This window comes from Acanthochromis polyacanthus, chromosome 1 (genome assembly GCF_021347895.1).
Source record: "Acanthochromis polyacanthus isolate Apoly-LR-REF ecotype Palm Island chromosome 1, KAUST_Apoly_ChrSc, whole genome shotgun sequence".
Taxonomy (NCBI): Eukaryota; Metazoa; Chordata; class Actinopteri; family Pomacentridae; genus Acanthochromis; species Acanthochromis polyacanthus.
In genome coordinates, this window is record NC_067113.1 from 55833912 (window position 1) to 55853581 (window position 19670).

The 19670-nt window shown below is 37.6% G+C and overlaps 1 protein-coding gene across 1 annotated transcript in view; it reads right to left on the bottom strand.

Annotated features, from left to right (window-relative positions):
* Positions 1-19670, bottom strand: part of LOC110967909 (mucin-2-like) — a 28868-nt gene that overhangs the window by 7532 nt on the left and 1666 nt on the right. Inside the window, exons 4-31 of the mRNA XM_022217662.2 lie at positions 17204-17333; positions 17054-17117; positions 15770-15852; positions 14661-14856; positions 14456-14581; positions 14254-14374; positions 14025-14160; positions 13297-13374; positions 13136-13205; positions 12914-13051; positions 12683-12832; positions 11435-11529; positions 11216-11348; positions 10770-11013; positions 10598-10638; positions 9585-9673; positions 8331-8485; positions 8111-8249; positions 6688-6792; positions 6280-6474; positions 6109-6181; positions 5862-6031; positions 4248-4404; positions 3901-4011; positions 3505-3646; positions 3356-3384; positions 1287-3167; positions 90-331 (exon numbers count right to left, since the gene is read on the bottom strand). Coding sequence (XP_022073354.2) covers positions 90-331; positions 1287-3167; positions 3356-3384; positions 3505-3646; positions 3901-4011; positions 4248-4404; positions 5862-6031; positions 6109-6181; positions 6280-6474; positions 6688-6792; positions 8111-8249; positions 8331-8485; positions 9585-9673; positions 10598-10638; positions 10770-11013; positions 11216-11348; positions 11435-11529; positions 12683-12832; positions 12914-13051; positions 13136-13205; positions 13297-13374; positions 14025-14160; positions 14254-14374; positions 14456-14581; positions 14661-14856; positions 15770-15852; positions 17054-17117; positions 17204-17333 — 5293 coding nt within the window. The remainder of the gene's footprint in view (positions 1-89; positions 332-1286; positions 3168-3355; positions 3385-3504; positions 3647-3900; positions 4012-4247; positions 4405-5861; positions 6032-6108; positions 6182-6279; positions 6475-6687; positions 6793-8110; positions 8250-8330; positions 8486-9584; positions 9674-10597; positions 10639-10769; positions 11014-11215; positions 11349-11434; positions 11530-12682; positions 12833-12913; positions 13052-13135; positions 13206-13296; positions 13375-14024; positions 14161-14253; positions 14375-14455; positions 14582-14660; positions 14857-15769; positions 15853-17053; positions 17118-17203; positions 17334-19670) is intronic.

A 19670-nucleotide genomic window follows, 5' to 3' on the forward strand; every position in this document is an offset into this window, starting at 1 on the left:
CCTTAAATACTTTGAAAAACTTTGAGTTATCACAAAAAATGGATTCACAGTGGCAGCACTTGAAGAAAGAATGTTATTCTGGATAATACCTGCACTGTAAACAAAAGTGGGATGATACGGAGTGTAGCTATATTGTTGTTATATGTCAGGGTGATGCCTTTAGCACAGGAGCCCTGGAGGCCCGGCACACAGTAGAAGTTGTCCACAACAATGGTTAGATGGTGACGTGGTGACTGTTCCTCCACCAGGGTGTAGGTGCATTCATCCAGGAAATCATAGTTTAATCCTTGAAAAGTGATATAGTGGGGGTCTCCGTACACTTCACAGCGGCCTGGGAATGAAACAGTATGAATGAAAAGTAGTGCAAGTTCAATAACAAAGAGTACCATGTTGAAGCAGAGACCACATTTCTGGCCAAGATGGACAACAATTACAGCTTGAGTGGTAAATGTGAATCAAGTTTGATTTGCTTGACACTCAAAAGAGTTCTGATGTCTTCAGATGAAGTTATCAGTAGCTTGTTCTAACTGAGTAACTATTATAGTCCCCAGGCACTATAATGAACCTACAATACTATGAATTCTTTATCAGAAAGTACTATTTGAGTAGAATAGATCTTTAGAACCATAACTGGTTCATAAGAAACTTTTTGGGTAGATTGCCCTTTTACATCTTTAAGTGCTTGGACAGGAAGAGGTATTTCAGATGGAATAAACCTTTAGAATTGGTTAGAAAATACTATAGATAGTTGGACAGAAGGTTGTATTATAAGTGGATTAAATTTTAGAACCTGAACTCTTTAGTTAGAAAGCATTGTTTTGCATTAAATAAACCTTAAAACCTGTAACTACTTAGACAAGAAGGTATTATTTGGATGAAATAAACCTTTAAATACATAAGTACTTGGATAGAAGCTCAGTTGAATAAATCTTTAAAATCTTAACTCAGAAAAATTTATTTTTTGTGACATAAAACCTTTTCTTAACGTAACTTATTAGCTCAAAAGTACTATATGGAGAAGTTAACTGTGAAAACTAGAGGTACTTGGAAACAAACTAGAATTTGGAATGGAATAAACCCTTAAAAATTGAAGTACTTAGACAAAAACTAGTTTCATTAAAGCTATAAGTCACATTTTAGTGATCTTTCAATTCAGTGGTTGTATGCTATGCTATGGAGACAAAAAATATACAGCCTCACTATATAAATGTAGTTATGCATTAAAATGTAGAGGAATATCTTACTGAAAGAAGAGTTGTGGCAAACACAGACAGCTATACACTTACAATCACACGTCCATGTTTCACAGCATCCATCTGACACCTTCGTTGCCAGACCTCTAGGACAGGTGGGAATTGTAGTTTCTGGACAAACCACTGGGGTCATCTCTATCTTCCCACTTGTACAGATCTTATGGAAGCAGTCTTCTGTCCACGAGCAACCAGGAGGCCAGCTTTGTTTCCTCTTCCGGTCTGTACAGTAATTCTCTGGTGGTGTGGTAGTTGAGGTAGGTATGCAAGCTTTTGTGGTAGGAACTTCAGTTGGACCTGATGTTACGACAAATGTAGTATTGGTTGCAAAGGGGGTTGTTGATTGAAGTGTTGTTGCTGTTGGCTCTATCTGTTTTCTGGTGGTGAAGGTTTCTGTTGTAACTGTGTAAGTGATAGGAGCTTCACTTGTAGGTGCTGTGGTTGTCTGCTCTGTGGTGTATTCAGTGCCATCTGTTACTGTTGTAAATTGTGTTGAGACAGCAGTTGTTTTTGAAGGAGTGGTGCTCGGTCCAGTTGTGGTTGACGTAGTGGGTAACTTGGTAGAGGCTGTTGTGTTAGCTTCAGTAGAGGCTACTGGGGTTACAGTTGAAGGACTTACTGGTGGAGTGCTGATGGTGGAAAGCTCAGTTGGCCAATTTTCAGTGGTAGAGATATCGGTTATTGTTGTCAATAGTGTAGAGGTGGAGGTTGGCATTGTTGATGATGTGTCGGTGGTCTTTGTAGTGGCTGTTGTTTTTGGAGTAGAGTTGATGGAGGGCGTTGTTGACCATATATCAGTGGTAGCTGAAGAAAATGTAGCTGTTGGTATAGTTGTGGAGGTGGACACGGTTGATGATGTTTCACTGGTGGTTGAAGTAGTTGTAGTCTTTGGTGTAGAAGTGGCGGTTACTACTGTTGACCATATTTCAGCAGTAGATGAAGCAGTTGTAGTTGGTGTAGAGTTGGTGGTGGGCATTGTTGACGATGTTTCAGTGCTGGTTGCAGTAGTTGTTGGTGTAGAGACGGTGGTGGACATTGTTGCTGATGTTTCAGGGGTGGTTGAAGTAGTTGTAGTCTTTGGTGTAGAAGTGGAGGTTTCAATTGTTGACCATATTTCAGCAGTAGATGAAGCAGCTGTAGTTGGTGTAGAGTTGGTGGTGGGCATTGTTGACGATGTTTCAGTGGTGGTTGCAGTAGTTGTTGGTGTAGAGACGGTGGTGGATGTTGTTGCTGATGTTTCAGGGGTGGTTGAAGTAGTTGTAGCCTTTGGTGTAGAAGTGGAGGTTTCAATTGTTGACCATATTTCAGCAGTAGATGAAGTAGTTGTAGTTGGTGTAGAGTTGGTGGTGGGCATTATTGACGATGTTTCAGTGGCGGTTGCAGTAGTTGTTGGTGTCGAAGCGGAGGTTGACATAGTTAGCAAAGTCTCCATGGTAGTTGAAGTAGTTGTAGTTGATGGTGTCGAGACGATGGTGGAAATTGTTGCCGATGTTTCAGGGGTAGTTGAAGTACTCACAGTAGTTGAGGTGGTGGTGGCCATTGTTGATGGTGTTGGTGCTTCAGTGGTAGTTGAGGTAACTGTTGTTGGTGTAGAGGTGGTGGAAAGCGATGTTTCAGGTGTAGTTGCTGGTGTTGCAGTGGTGGTTGATACTGCTGATGTAGTTGTCGTTGGTGCAGTGGTGGTGGTAGCTGAAGTAGTTGTAGTTGTTGGTGTAGAGGTTGTGGTGGTCATTGTTGAAGCAGTTGTTGGTGCAGTGGTGGTAGTAGTTGGCCAGTTTTTAGTTGTAGTTGAGACACTGGTGGTGGTAGTTAATGGTGGAGTGGTAGTGGAAAGCAGAGTGGTTTCACTGATAGTTGTTTTCAGAGTACTTGTAAGGACGGTGGTCAGTATAGTTGTCGGTGGAGGTGGTGTAGGTGCTGTTGGAACAAATGTTATGATAAATGTTGGTGTTTTGAAAGATGGCTCTGTAAAGGCAAATATAATCTAAAACATACTTCATTGCACGATTGCATCACATGCATTTGTATTTACTATGAAGACATTCATAAATTATCTAATCGTCTTATGTAGTGGTAAATGTAGCAGTAAATTAATTTATACTCACGGCAGGTAATTGTTCCATTTTCACAGGGGCTGGATAATATAAGACGGTAAAAATTATCCAGCTGTTACATGCCAATTTAATTTCTCACATTATAGTTAAACTGTAAATGTATATGTCATATGCTGTATACTATAAACAGGTCAGCTTACCACTCCATAGAGTTTATTATCACCATTATTCCAGACTGAACTGCAGTGTCATTGAAATTACAAGTGCAGTTCCTCAATGTGGTGCAATCACCAGTATTTTCATCATAGTACGGCGCCTCCTTTGGACATCTGGGGTAGCAGCCTTTACATAGAATAAATATTATGTTATATTTGGTGAATTTCAATGTTTTGTGTAAGACTGAGACAACAAAAACATACACTGGATATCTAAATTGTAAGGATTTTATTTGAAGATAGGTTTGCTTGCAATAGGAAGCAACCTCACAGTGGAGGTCTGCAGCCAGATGCTTTTGGGAAATTAGATGTAATTTTTATTTTTCAGGAGTCAACTGATGATTAGGAATTTTGCTAATATACAAGGGAAAATTTGGTTACCTTCCAGTTTGTGAGTGAAGTAGTTGCCTTTTCCACAGGTCAGCATCTTACCACAGGCTTCATAGTGCCAGCTACACTGGTGCTGCTCATTGTAGTAGTCACAGTAGACCGCTAAGGCGTAAATTAATACAGGTTATGGTTAATTTTGCAAATTGAATGTGTTTTACAGTGTCAGTTGTCCATACAATGACAATAGAAACACTTCAATACTGATAAAATGGAAGTGAACATAATAGAAAAGGTGCAAAATGTATATGTACCTTTGATATATATTTCAAAACTTTTAATTATGGCAGCTTTAAGAATTAAGTAAAAGCAGATATTTGTGTGAAAAGGCCTTAACTTACGACACAAATCAGGCGTCCTCCAGTTTATACAGACTTCTTGGTTGCTGCAGGCCTCTGCATAAGCTGCCACGGCTGTGCAGAAACCCAGAAACTTCCCTTCAAACTCACAGGAGCAGGACTCCTGCACACATGCATGGTAGTAGGGATCTGGATCCACCTGAGGATGGAAAAACATCCCGCATGACTTGTCACTGTAACCTCTTTGCACCAGTCCAGCTATATTAATAATTATTACATGGATCATTCCACCTCAATTCACCAAATGCCCCACGCCTGACCATCTTTAATTTGACCGATTTTTTATTAACGTGGTAAATATTGATTGAGTTGACCATGCATAAACCTGGGGTCATAGGTAACATTGTTTTTTGAGTTAAAAATTACTAGACATAGGTTAGGTCATGGCAATTTTTATGCCATTTTCTGTATGCCAATCAATGGATCAACATTTGAAGTGCTATAACTCTAGAAAAAATACACAGTCCTGTAATTTGGCTGGCCCATTAGTATGTATATATGGTCTTCAATGGTACAACTTGTCTTTGATAGAATAACACAGGAGCTTTAAAAATGTTGAGTGTTGTCCCATCAGTACACCACGTATGATTGCTACTAACTTTCTCAACACAATGTTGCTTTAATATTTTTTACTCATGAAGTATCCGTATGAATTCTCTACACTTTAAATCACTTTTTATTAGCTTTTTAGGGTGAAAATGAAAGCTTTTATGGTTGGTGGAATATCACAATATAAAAAAACATGGACATTTTCTGATTAAATTTGCACCATCATATAACTGGTTTGTATTGTTCTATCTGGGCATTTTTGTTCCATTGAAGACTACTCGTACATATCATTGGGCACAGCAAACTCCAGGACTTTAGCTACATTATTTCCAAAGTTCTAACATTTCAAACATTGATCCACAGGCTGGCATGAAGAAAACAACACAAAAATTGCCATGACCACACCTTCTTTAAGAATTTTGAATTAAAAAATTAATGTTACCTACTGTATGACCCCCGATTTACTCACTAATATGTGTATACATAGAAATAAAATCAGTCTTTTGGGGTGAATATTAAAGGTTTTATAGTTGGTGGAATAAAAGAACTGGAAAAAAAACATGAACATTTTTTCACCAAATTTGCACCACCATATATTTGGTTTGTTTTATTCTATCAGAACATTGTTGTACCATTGAAGTCTATATGTACATATCAATGGACCTGCCAAATTTCAAGACTCTAGCTACATTATTTCTCAAGTTATGGCACATTGCTCCACAGATTGGCATGAAGAAAACAATGAAAAATCCACGTCCTCACCTATCTTTAAGAATTTTTAACTCAAAAACTAATGTTACCTGCAGTATGACCCCAGATTTTGCACTTTTTTTTTCTGAATAACATCAACAGAACAGAAATTTGACAAATATGATACCTATGGTGCATTAAATTGCAACAAATAAATCTTTGATGTTGCTCCTATGAATGATAGTCTCAATAATAATCTAAATTCCTGTACATTTGCTATGTGTTCCACCTTTCTTCCTAAATTCGTAAGAGGCCCAGAACCTAGTGTTAGTGGTGTTTAATATGTAAAATGCCAACCTTTAAGTGACAGTCTTTGAAGGTGTCTCCTGTAAGGATCATGCAGCGCCGCTGGGCCCAGGCTGAGCAGTAGGAGTTTCGTTCACATGGAAATATCTCAGTGGTCACATCGGAACAAGGAGGTGTGGCGGATTTCCAGCTGTTACCAAAAGCCAGAGGACTGGACCCGACTGAAAGCAGAGATTTAGTTTCTTTTCAGACATCGTGACTAAAGTGAAAAGGCAACATTAAGAGAGACCGGATTCACCTGCTGAGCCACTTATCTGCAGGTCATTCATCTCACTGGAGTCAAAATTCCCACAGAGGCCACACACTTTGTTCTGCAGGACAAAGGTTTTTTTAAAAAAAGGTCAACATCTGTGGAATGCTAAAAGGATCGACTCATTTCACAATCCCTCTCAGCCTCCTCATCGCTCACCCTCCAGTCTGCGTGAAGCTCTACGGTGATCCGAGTGTGTTTGTCCCATATGAGAGTTAAACCTCTGCTTGGCACTGAGATTATGATATAGAGTCCCACAGTGTGTGTGGTGTAAAGTGGATCCTCCTGCAGAGTCCAGCCTTTTCCGAGGCGCCTGGTCACCCTCATGTCGCTCAGTGTCAGGGTGACTTCGCCCTTCATGGGACACATTTTCAGAATTTGGTTAATCTGTTGCATTACTGGCACATGATCACCCGCCCATTAAATCTGAAGTATGTCACTTTAAATCTGGAATTAATTGAATGGAAAATCTGTTTACTGAAAGATGAAAGATGTAGCTGATGACATGGATGAACGGATCAGTAAGAGAATTAATAAAAGGATAATTTAGCTTGGTGAATCATCCACCTGGAGATCCAGGACGATGGAACGAGAGCAGGTCAACGCCTCATCGCAGCATGGGACGCTCTCCACTCTGAGAGAGAAGCTGCCATTTCCATCCGCACAGTAGTCCTGAAGTAAAGAAAAGCAGAGTTAAAGACTAGTAAGACAAGTTTACTGATGATGATATATAGGAGACACAAACTTAATAATTTAAGATTATTATTATTTTTTTAATTTAGGTCACTCGAGCTCACTTTAGTAAAAGAAATTTCCATTCGCAGTGGTAATATTTGCAATGTGACTCTGTTTTCAGATATCTTTGACCTTCAATCAGCATGCATGGAAAGCAGCAAAACACCCACAGACCAGAGCAGCCATCAGTGACTGTGATTAAGTCAGATGCAGCACAATCATGAGAGGGTGAAAGCAGGTTTTAAAGTGGCTTGCAGAGGGAACAACAAAGGGAGGCAGACTAGAACAGCATAACCATGGCACCCTGTATGATATTTGCCAATGGGATACAAGGGTTGGAAGCAGCTGAGACATTAGCTGATGGGCTGCTGTGGAGATCAGCTGCTGAGCCTACAATTCCAGAAAAATCTTGGAATTATAGGTGGAGCTAGATGTTGTGGCCTGCTCAACCCTCTGAACCCAGAAGACACCGGCAGGTTTTAACTGAATATCCACCTTTTATTATTATTGCTATAAATTGTCAAAATGACATCATTTATCAAAACCAGACTCTTAAAAAACAGAAAAAATCATTGGATTTTCAGCTTTCTGTAGGTTCTTGAACTACTCAGGCAGTAAAATTAACCAAATCTAACATGAAAATTGTGTTATTTCATGAATGTCCCTTTATTCTACATGTCTTATTTAGAAATTCGGCAAAAATATATCATTTACACATCAGTGATTGTATCAACAACAGAAAGTTTTGCACTCCTGGCTGCAACTATTAAGCCATGAATGACTCACTTGTGGCCAACAGTGACATGACAAAAATTCTGGGATTTTTCGGAACTGCAGGCAGCGTACACGGAGCAAATAGGGGAGAAGTATGGAAAGAAATTAAAAATGTAAGTAGTTAAATATCTATAGCATGTGGAGCATAGAGGTGCAGGACTTGCATCCCTATGGAAACAGAATATATTGCAGGGAAAAATGAGTCCACAGTGAGTAAAAATGTGACAGGAACAAAAAACGCCCAGAAACTGCTTGAGATTCAGAGGGTTATATTAATATAGAGATTACTGTGATATTTCGCAATAAAAGTTGATCATCTAATGTGAGTTAGTTGTTTATTTCCTCCACAATAAAAAACAAAACAAAACATAAAAATTGAAATGAAATGCGACAAACATTGAAAGCATGTTACTGAGCAGAACTGACACCATACATGTGAATACATTCATGTTTTCTGCATTCTGTTGTTACTGGATCTCACCTCTACAAGTGTGTACTGACAGTGTCCATCAAAGCGATACCATTTCGAGTCAAAGGTCTGGTAATGTCCGTTTCCATAAACCTGACATGTCCCGGGACACGGTTCGTCCTTACAGTGCCACTGGCCAGAACCACAGAAGCTGTAAAACAGAACCAGGTCACTATAGTAGCTTCTGCATGACCTCCTGAATGAAGAGGAGCAGCAGCTCTGAGTGTGTTACCATGTTTTACAGTTGGTTTTCACGTGCTGTCCTGCGCTGAACACTTTTCCACTGTACACACAGGTGCAGTTGTCCCTGGAAACGCAGTTTCCATGGTGATCCTCGTATTGGTCATGTGGGCAGTAACAGCCGCTCTCACAGGTCGTATTGGCACCCTGAGATTCACACCAACAAACAAAAGAGTCTTTAAGCTCAAGAAAATGGTTAACTAAACAAAATTTAAAGGTCAGGTGTTGAGGAATTGCTGCAATTCAGGAGCATAACATTTAATCAAAAGGAGTGATAAGTTGCAGCAGCTTTTAAGGAAAATCATCATCACATCACCACAAACATATTTTCTTCACGCTAAAATTATAAGTAACAAAATAAATAGCCGACATATTTCAACTAGTTCTGCTCATACAGAACTGAGTTTAAACTGTGACTATTTGTTGTCAAAGATTTTATTAATTAATCTATATATATTTATATAAGATCATCATCAAAATTATTTCCCTTATTCTGACCTTAATTTTTCACTTCCTGCATTGCGACTCTGGAACAATTCTTTTCTACATGAAATCCAGTCCTAACATAATCAGTTTTATATCAAAATAATAAAAAGCCTCGTCTTTTCCCTTTGGTTAAACTTCATCCTGAAGCAGCACTGAGTTTAGTGTCTGTAGTCAAGTCTTAAAAGTAAAACCTGGACTGATTAAAACCTTCTGATTCTTATTGAAAATAAAAGTCAGATCGATATATTTAATCAACTGGACCTTCCAGATGACCTCAACAGCAGTCTTGATTCTTTACCTTCATGCAGCTGATATTTTGTGTGAAACCTTCGAGTGATCTGTGACAGCTCCTTTATATTTGACAGATCTGTTCAGAGGTCAAAACTAGCTTTTGTTCTTGCCAGATTTGCTTTTATTTCTGTGCTACTAAATTATATTCTGGCCTCATTCAAATGTAGCTATGCTGTTTTTTGTACTACATCTGTTTCTCTCTGTTACGGTTTCCTGTCTCCCTTTTCCTCTCACCCAAACCATTCGAGGCAGACGGCTGCCCTCCCTTAGCCTGGTTCTGCTAAAAGTCTCTTTCTGTTAAAAAAGGGAGTTCTTCATCTCCACTGTCACCTCATACACCCAGTAAGGAAATTGTTGAATTTGTCGTGTGCAAATAACAATGACTAGTCACCCACAGATTTCTAAAGGAAGAATGAACAACAAAACATAATCAATGGAAAACTCATGTATTTGAACATATCATACCTACCAGTGGTTTACTGAGGCTGTCACAGGTTTTCTGAGCCGTGTTAACCAGATACTCTGAGCAGTGAACGCAAACCTTCCCATTTCTACAACCTGAAACAAAACATAGGAGTGTGTTAGATAGTTTGTAATTTGATATGTTCTGTGATAGAAAACATCTTTTTATGTCAGTTTTGTAGGTTTGCATGGCATAATATAGTTTAAAAAAATCACCAAAATGACAGCATTTATTAGAACCACAAGCTTAAAACGGAGGGATTTTCTACTCACCTGTGATTGGGCGTTCTGTCAGAGACAACCATACAAATGTGCTGTTTTATCCAAATCCCATTTTCCTACATGTATGACTAAAGAATTGACCAAAAATGCATAGTTTTCTCTGACCACATCTTTAAAAAACCAAAAAATTCTCACTGCTTAGTGCAATTCTGAAGCCATGAGTGAGTCAGCTGCAACCAACAGCTGATGCAAAACAAAGGATTTCAGCAATTTTCATTGTTTTCACGGAACAGAGAGAAGACAGATATGCAAACAAATCAAAAACTGAACTTGTAAAATATCTATAGCATGTAGCGCCACCATTTGTTCTCTGGTATTTCTAACACCTTTGGGCACAAAACAGTGTTCATTCTAGGTTTTTTAAGGTCTGTGACTTGAACAATCGAAGAAATTCATATTATTTGTGTGATTTATGGCATTATAACTGCATCAGACATTTTGAATTTACTCAACCATGGTTGTGCTGTTTCCGTTTTGTTGCAGCGAAAATGAGGCCACAGTAAGAAATTGTTTGGGGTTCAGAAGGTTAAAACACTGGCTGACAACCAAGTGAAATTCAGACTGTATTGCTCTGGTTTTTGCAAATAATGGTGCCATTATCTTGCATTGCAAAACTAAACTGATTATTTGAAGCCATTCTGCAACTCTGGCTAATTTATTCACACAGTAAATGCATAATTAAATATGACTCAAAAGCATCTGAAAAATAATTTATGATAAAAATGAACCGTTATTTACCACAGTCCTTGGAACAGTGCAGTTGTCCGTCCTCACAGAGGCTTTAGAAGACATAAAGCATTCATTGTTATCACCATTCACCACAGATGCAGTCAGCTACAGAGCACAATGGCCCAGTAAATTGAATTTGACCTTTTAAAATGCCCAATAAACAGCTCGGTGATCAGCTCACCACTGTCGTCCGTCCATAACAACAGGCCCTGGTGGCGTTGCAACGCCGTGGTGGTGACAGAAACACTCTGACTTCGGGGTGCAGGTGTTTCCTTGGTTCAGGTGAGTTCCTTCAGGGCAACCACATCCCTCTACAGGAGCATCTTCAAGGCCACAGCGAGGATCCCGGCCGGACAGGGAGCGGCATGTACGGTTACAGGCCCGGATGTCGTAGAAGAACTCTTGGTTTTTTTGGCATTTCAGAGCTGGGACACATTAGCATTCATTATTGCAGTTTCCATATGGTCTTTTATATTTACTTTATAGTGTCTGAAAGCTGCTGACACAATGAAAACATGCCACTAAGATGACCTTTTTTGTATTACAAGTCCAGTTTGATGGATACAAAACGAAGACGATTCTTACTTTAGGTTTAAGTATTTATTTCCATATTAAAGCTAAACTCACTGCAGTTGGTAGATTTCCTCCAGTCACCAAGTTCAACGCCGAGACTCCTGCAGGCTTTGGCATAACTTCCCAAAGAAACACACAAACACTGCTGCAGGTTGCCGCCACAGTTGCAGGTTCTTTGGACGCAAGCCTGGAGACAATGGTCAGTTTAATCTCAACAGCAACTTGAGTTTACTCCTAAAAACTTATGAGGAGTCTATAAAAGAACATTCTTACTGTGTGGTATTGATCAGGAGGGATGTGGCCGTGACACGTGGCAAAAATCCCAGCTGGGTTGTTCAACACTGAGCACTTGTCATCAGCAAAGATTTCTGCAAAAACACACAATGAGATTAAAGATGTCCATATATTTGCAAGTAAAGAGGACATAAAAGTATCCTGCTAAGCAAATCCCAGTGTTTTATTATCAAACTTCCATAGATCTTACATGATATTGCTTATTATACTAACTGCTTACGACTTTACCGTCAAGTATCTCTTTAAAATAAATACATGAATTCAACAGTTTGCTATTTCTACAGCCTTTAAAGGGTGGTCTGAATATAAAAATGATGCCCCTTCTATTAAAAAATGTCTTACTTATGTTTGGAGACCCAGTTTGAAACTCCAGAAATCCTTTTGTTTTGTAGTACAACTCGTTATACCTGCTCAATCTGTTACAGAAACACGACAAAAATAACCTTTTCCTCTCTTTTTATGTCTTTAGTTTTTATTATTGTTACACGCAGCTACATATCATTTAGAAAATATCACTTGCTGACTTCTGCATGATCAGTTTTTTTGTTAATATGTTGCGATGAAAAGTTTTCTTTTGTCCATATTTTATCTCAGCCAAAATCACAGACTATTAGATCTACTTGTCCAGTTTTGCACACTCTGAATCAATCACACAGTGAGAAATAATAGTTAAAATCTTGAGCTTTTGTCTATAATAGATAGCGAGATGTTGTGGTTCAAACATAGCCTCAAATTACAATGTGCAAAAAAAATGCAGGGAAAGGGCAATTTTTGGAAAGTTGACAATTTCAGATAGAAAAAGCATAGTGTCCACCTAAACTGACAAAATTCTAATTCTGGTGCAGCCTTGTTTCATCTGAAGACGACTTCAGCCCCCAGTGCAACAACAGAGTCATGTGTTGGACGTCTGAATCACGATGACAAAAAACAATGACAATTCTGAGCTTCTGCCTTTATTATTTCCTGAGACATTGTCATTAAAACATAGCTTCATGGGAAGTTTTCTTTTTTTTAGTGCTGCCCTGGATACTTCTTGATATATCAATCTAAAATTCACAGACTTTAATTGCTGTAGTTTATAATGAAAACAATTCAAGTAAATCAGAGATGGAGGCCCTAAAAGATTTAAGGTGGAATAACCTATATACATATATGAATAAGCTCTAATCCCTGATGTACAACAATCAAGCAGCAGCCTTTTCACGGGTATATTTTTAATCATGGTACCATTGTCGGTGTTGATGCAGCTGCTGGGGATGTTCACTCCACAGTTGCCCAGACTCCAGGACAGAGCAAACGGTTGAGCCGAGTTCTCGATGATCCCGCTGCTGGTGGTGAAGTCATCTGTGGTGTCATTGTTGCTGTTGCCACAAAGACCTGGAAGATACAAACACAAATCATTTCTTTTTTGATCTTCTGAGCTCTTTTTAAAAATGCTGTATGTGTTTGTAGACTCACCTGACATCATGCCGGTGTGGTTTCTAGGTGATGTAATGTAAAGCTGGACTTCAGGAGACACCTGGACTTGGATCTTCAGACCAAAAGATGTGTGGACTTGAACGTACATAGAGGACTGCCAGAAAACCAGGACTTGATCTGGCAGGAGGCAGAGATTAGTGAGTAAACAAACCATTCTGGATGTGTTATAAAGCTAGCAGGCTGATTTCTTCTGCTTCTTACCAGACTGATGGAGCTCAGTAATCTCCTCGTCTCCACTTTTAACCTTGTTGTGTTCAAATGTAAACGTTTCCTGCAATTTCCAAAGGACATTAAGTTTTGTTCCTTTTGTTCAATTTGCTTGATAGATTATGGTATATTAGTGTTTATAAGGCTGTCTTTACCTGATAGAGCTGCAGAGTAACTGCTTTCAGAGATGCTTCCTTTTCCGAAAACTCGATTTTAATTGTCCAGTCGAGGTCCTGTGTGTTGATATAAAAATAAATGCTCTTAGTATCAAATGAAGTAGCATCGCCACATAGCGCACTGTAATAAAAATACAATTATTAATAGTTTTTAACACTTTTTTTTAAAATTGCTGTAATTTTATAGATTTCCCCAGTTTTGCGAAGTTACTGGTAACATCTAATAAAATCAGAGAAAAAAATGTTGATTTACATGCTAACTGGAAGTAAAAGGCCAAAACTATACAGTCTATATCAAAAAATCTGTATTTTTGTAAATGATAATGTGTTGCATCACAACACTTGACCAGAAAATTGTACAGTTTTCATAAACTGTGTTTAAATTAGCAATAAACAATCATGCTTTACAGATATTTTCTGTTTTTTGAAAGAAAATACATTAAATAAAATATTTTATAACTGCTATTTTACAGATTTCTTTCTGCGAATTATATAATATATTATATAATAGCAGAATTACAGGGGAAAAAAGTGATTTTTAAAAATATTTCACAAATACTAATTTGCTCTTTTACAGTGTATGACTGTAAAATTACACTGTTTAACTGTATTTAAATCAGGAAAAAAAATCATTAATTTACAAGTTTTTTGGCTGCAGAATTTGATGGTTTTGTTTAGTACAATGTTGCTTTGTGGGAAAAGTTTACCTGCAAGGCCACGTATGCACATTTACCAGGAACTGCATATTGTTTTCCATCAAACGTCGTCACAAACTGTCCTTCAATGAGACATCTGGGTGGACAGAAGTTTTCAGAGCAAAGCCACCTTCCACCATCACACACACTGAGGACAGAAATGGATGTGAAATATGAATTTAAAACTTCCAAAGCGCTTATTTTATCTCCATCTTTTTGCAATGTTTTTTTGCTTTCGTACCATGACTGACACTTGGTGCTACGTATATCTCTGGTTAAGTAGCTCCTGCCAGCGAACACACAGGGACAGCTGGATTCAACCACACACTGGAAACCATCCAAGTGATCATTAAGCACCTCACCTACAATATAGTGGAGTAAAACTTTTATGGTTAGGTCATGTAGGCTAGAAAAGATAAATTGTGCAATTAGACTGTTTTTACCCTTTAGGCAAACACAGGAGCTGGTCATGTCCTGGATGGAGAATCTGGGGTTTGGGCTGGAGCAGCTGGGAACGAAGGCGGCACCTTGTTCCACGTAAACCAGATCTCCAGGACAAGTTGGTTCAGCTACAATCAAACCCAAGACAGAAAATCAACCAAAGGAAAACCCAACGATCTGAGAGTATACTGATGAAAGATCCCCTACCACATCTGGTGACGTATCTCCAAATGTTCCAGGCGTAGCTGCTGTTTCCGCACTGCAGGACAATTTCTTTGAAGAAAGCGCAGCTGATGTGTTCATTCAGTTCGTAGCCGTAGATGTTCTCCTCACAGAGCTGCATGTAAAAAGGCGTTCTGGCTTGCAGACAGTCCAACGTGTAGGAGAAGAACTCTCTGCATTCCTGCAAATATCGTCAGAGGAACCATCAGAGGATGTGACTGAGGCCTGTTTGCTTCCATTTTAAGCTTGAAATGTAATTGTTCCACTCCCAAAACTGAGAAAACACGGTGAAATGTGGTGTTTATGGATCATTAATTTGAAATGTACACAGGCATTGACCAAAAGGTGAAGGAAGGTGGTAGGCAGGTAGACTCAGCAGGTTTCTTGTGTACGAAATAGGTGAAAATTTTATTTTTCTCAGAGCTGATCCATTCAAATAATGCAATAAAATAATTCACAAGGAAAAATAATTCCACAATTAACCCATAGCTACTTAATAAAATGCCACATTTTAGCAGTACAACCTCAATTCTCTCTGGAGGAAGTAAAATCTCTACCCCTTATATATGGCGCTCAGCTGACAGCTTCATTAATTCAGACCCACCATCAAGCAGCAAGGAGACATTTTCTGTTACCTTAATGTACACAAAACCGCAAATAACATCAATGTACACACTATTTCTAAATGTCTCCCTCAGAGCTAAATATGTGAAATCCTGACCAAATGATGCCTTTTAATGCAGAAGAAGCATTTGCCAAAATAAAAAGAAAAACCCCTCCACTTAGTCTGGCCCAGTGATGTCACTCTGTAAGCACCAATAACATCAATTCAGGAAGTGATGAGCGTCCAAATCTCAAACACTAGTCCTGCATGGAGAGGCAGAACAAAGGAGCAAAGAAAGGTGAGTAACATTAACGCCTACAAACTCTTACTAGTATTTGCTGCAATGTTGCACTAGCATGGATAAATAAAAGTACAATACAATTAAAGAAAACGGTATTGTGTAATGTGAGTTCTCACCTATTTTGTTCCAAGAAATCACATTGTTATCATTTGTTAGTATGTTTTTAGCTCTTTACAACAGTCAGCTTACCTGATTAATGGCAGAGATGGGATCTCGCATTTGGCATGTGTCCTCACTGAGCATGCTCTCTGAGATCAACTGCTGCTTGTTGACTAAATTCATAAAAAAATTGCAACTTTAGAAGAAAGTTTATATAAATAATTGTTGCACAAAAAAAAAGGTTTACATTCCCAAGAAATCTGACTCATAAACTGTGACTTTGGATTAAATTTGGAACATTTATTTAATTCTAGTGCCACATAAAGCTCATGTAAGGCTACAAATTAAATATTTCAGAATCAGAATCACAAATACTTTATCAATCCACGACAGGAAATTACTTAGGTTACAGCTGCTCCCATTTAAAGTCAGAAATATAAACAGTACAAAATATATTGACAAGCATAAGTAGAAAAATATGACAGAAAATGTAGACATAAGTTTAAAAATAAGACAAAAAATGAAAACATACATATAAAAATATAATGTAAAAATGTGTAAACATAAGTAGAAAGGTACCAACTAAAAATATAAACATAAGAAGAAAAGTTTTGCCTCCAAATATAAACATACATAGAAAAATCTTAACTAAAAATATAAACATATGGAGAAAAATATTACTTAACAATATAAACATATGGAGAAAAAATTACATAAAAATATTAACATAAGCAGAAAAAAATTAACTAAAAATATAAACATAAGTAGAAAAATATTAATGAAAATTATAAACATAAGTAGAAAAATATTACATAGAAATATAAACATAAGCAGAAAAATATTAACATAAATAGAAAAATATTACCAAATAATATAAACATAAGGAGAAAAATATGATTTAAAATATAAACATAAGTAGAAAAATATTAATGAAAATTATAAACATAAGTATAAAAATATTACATAAAAATATAAACATAAGCAGAAAAATATTAACTAATAATATAAACATGAGGAGAAAAATATGATTTAAAATATAAACATAAGTAGAAAATATTAACTAAAAATACAAACATAAGTAGAAAAATATAACCTAAAATTATAAACAGAATTCTAAAAATATTAACTGAAAATAAAAACATACATAGAAACAATATGACCTCAAAAATTAAACATAAGTAGAAAAATATTACCTAAAACTATAAAAATATGTAGAAACAATATATGCATAAATATAGAAAGTGCTTTTCCTATAATGTGCAACTGGTGCTCAGTTACGGCCTATAAAAATCACTATTTGAACACTGTTACTATTACAAATATGTTATGGTACTGATAAAAGTATTATTACTTCCCATCCATCTTGTTAAATACCTGAGGCGCCGTGTTTCCCACACAGTCCCATCATGTCAGTGTTCAGCTCCTGCTCCAGATCCACCTTAACAGCAGATCAGACAGTAGCTTCAGGAAGCTGTGAAATATTATTTTTATATTTATGTGTCTGCAGTTTGAGTGTCCTCTCACCCTCAGAGAGTCTATCCCTCCAGGTACATCGTGCCAGGTGACAGATAGAGGAAGCAGCGAGCTCCTCAGTCGGGTGTAGAGGCCGTAGCGGAAAATGTGCTGGTAGGTGTGGTCGTACGGGAGGGAAACGCTATGGGTGAACAAACATGCAGGGAAATCATTACAGCGACTGATTTGAAGTCTCCTCGCTTCCTCAACTTTGATTAAAAAAAAAGAAGAAAAGAAATGATAATGCTGGTAAAATATTACACTCCAATGACAGGCAGTAAGTCACCTTGCAGAGTGGGACAACCCCCAGCAGTGGTGTTTTCAATTAAAACTAATAATCAACTAACACTGATGACATAAATGTGACAAAAACAGAAAATGCAGACACACAAGCTAGAGAATCTGTGATGGCTGAAACGGGATTGAGTACACCTGTAATTATAGATCAGCTTTTGCACGAACATAGTGATAATATGAGCTGTGAACATCAGAACTTCTTTCATTTTTGGCATATGTGCTGTGATTGTATGTCTGCATCGTGGCTCTACGTGGAAAAGGGAAAGAACTGTCAGTGGAATTTTATAAATCTGCTCAAAAAGATGGAAAGGGGTACAGAAAAACTGGTAATTGGAAAATCTTTCAAAAGTTGCAGCACTTGCATGGGAAAAAGACCTAGGAATGACTTATGAGGAGGAAGAATGGAGTAGACTGACTAGGGAGATGTTAAACCCAATGAGAGATGCTAGGTCCAAACTCATTCAATTTAAAATATTCCACAGATTATACTGGATACCAGTGAGGATGAACAGGATGGGGCTATCTGAGTCAAACATGTGTTGGCGCTGCAAAACAAATAAAGGAGATCTTCTCCACGTGTTTCTTTATTGCCCCATATTAATTGTCTACTGGCAGAGAGTTACAGAAAAAATCATAGACAGTCTTGGAATGAATATCAATCTTACTCCTGCCTTATGTCTCTTGAATAGTATGAAAGGGAACAATCGAATAAATGAGAATAAAGCCAAGTGGCTAAAAATAGCACTTACCACTGCTAAAAGAGTTATATTGAAACATTGGACGGGAAAAGATAACCCAAACTACTCTGAATGGCTGATTGCATTAACAGAAACAGCCTCATATGAGCAACTAAGATATAAAATAAATGGGAGGTTAGACACTTTTACTGAAATCTGGGAACCATTCTTAACACAAATTAGGAATTGACAATCAGAGAATATAATTGAAACTGATCAGTTAACTAATACTGTTTCATAATGCATTTGTTTGACTGATGGCTGGGGAGGGTGGGGAAAGGGGATTGTTCATTGTGTTCTGTTTTGTTATTAAACTTCATTGTTATCTAATCTCAGTTGAATGTACATCAGTTACACAATGTCTGTTTATGTATAGATGGAATTTGTATGGCTACAGAGCATTTTAATTGTGTAATAAGTCAGTGAAATGTATAACTATCACATGGAAAAACAGATGTTAGCCTTAATATCTTGTATACGAAGGTATGATGTACATTTATAAACACAAAATTAATAAAAAGTAAAATAACAAAACAAACAAAAAAGTTGCAGCACTAATCAGGACATATAGAATGAGCTGTATAGTGCCACTAATCAGAGCTGCAGTTGCATGATGCCACAAATAATGCGCTACTTTCACAACCAACAGATGGTTGGATGCTGCAGACTTGGCACCAGGGTTGGAAATCAGAATTTCTGCGACAGTTCAGACAGTGCATAACCTTAACCAACAGGCTTGCTGTTTGACTCTTAACTGCAACATTTTAATGTTGCTAAAATGAATGAAAAGAAGCTTAATGAGTATTAGGGGCATTTTGTCCAAAGACATTTGTTTATCTCAGATGAGGTCCAGCATGGTTGGCATGAACCTGGTCAGGACTACCAAAGTGAATACATAGTCCTGACAGTGAAGAGCGGAGGTGGAAGCATAATGATACGTGGCTGTGTGAGTGCAGAAGGTGTTGGAAAGATGACATTTATAGATAGATTTAGAAAAGATGAATATTCCAGCATGATAATGATCCGAGAGTTTTGAGCAAGGAAAAAGGTGAAAAATATGACCTGAACAAGCATGTTGCATGACTTGAATCAAATAGAACCCCTCTGAAATATTTTCAAGAGAAAGCGAGAGCAGAAAGAACCCTCCATAGTTGTCTCTAAAGAATGACAGAACATCTGTCTGGATTTTATAAATAAGTGTGGGTGAATGAAGTATCAAAAAATGAAAGATTTGAATCTCAGTAATGAAAAATGGACCAACTTTTGCTGCACTGGGTTCCTACGGTGTGGCCTGTATTTTCAATATAGTCAATTTAAACTGCTAGTTTTTAATTTTTTTGCATAGGAGTAAATCCCTACTGTTAAGTGGAGAATTAATGTAACTACTGAGAGGTGATGCAGTGTTGATTCATGTGACATTTAAGTGATATCACACTGGGGCGTAC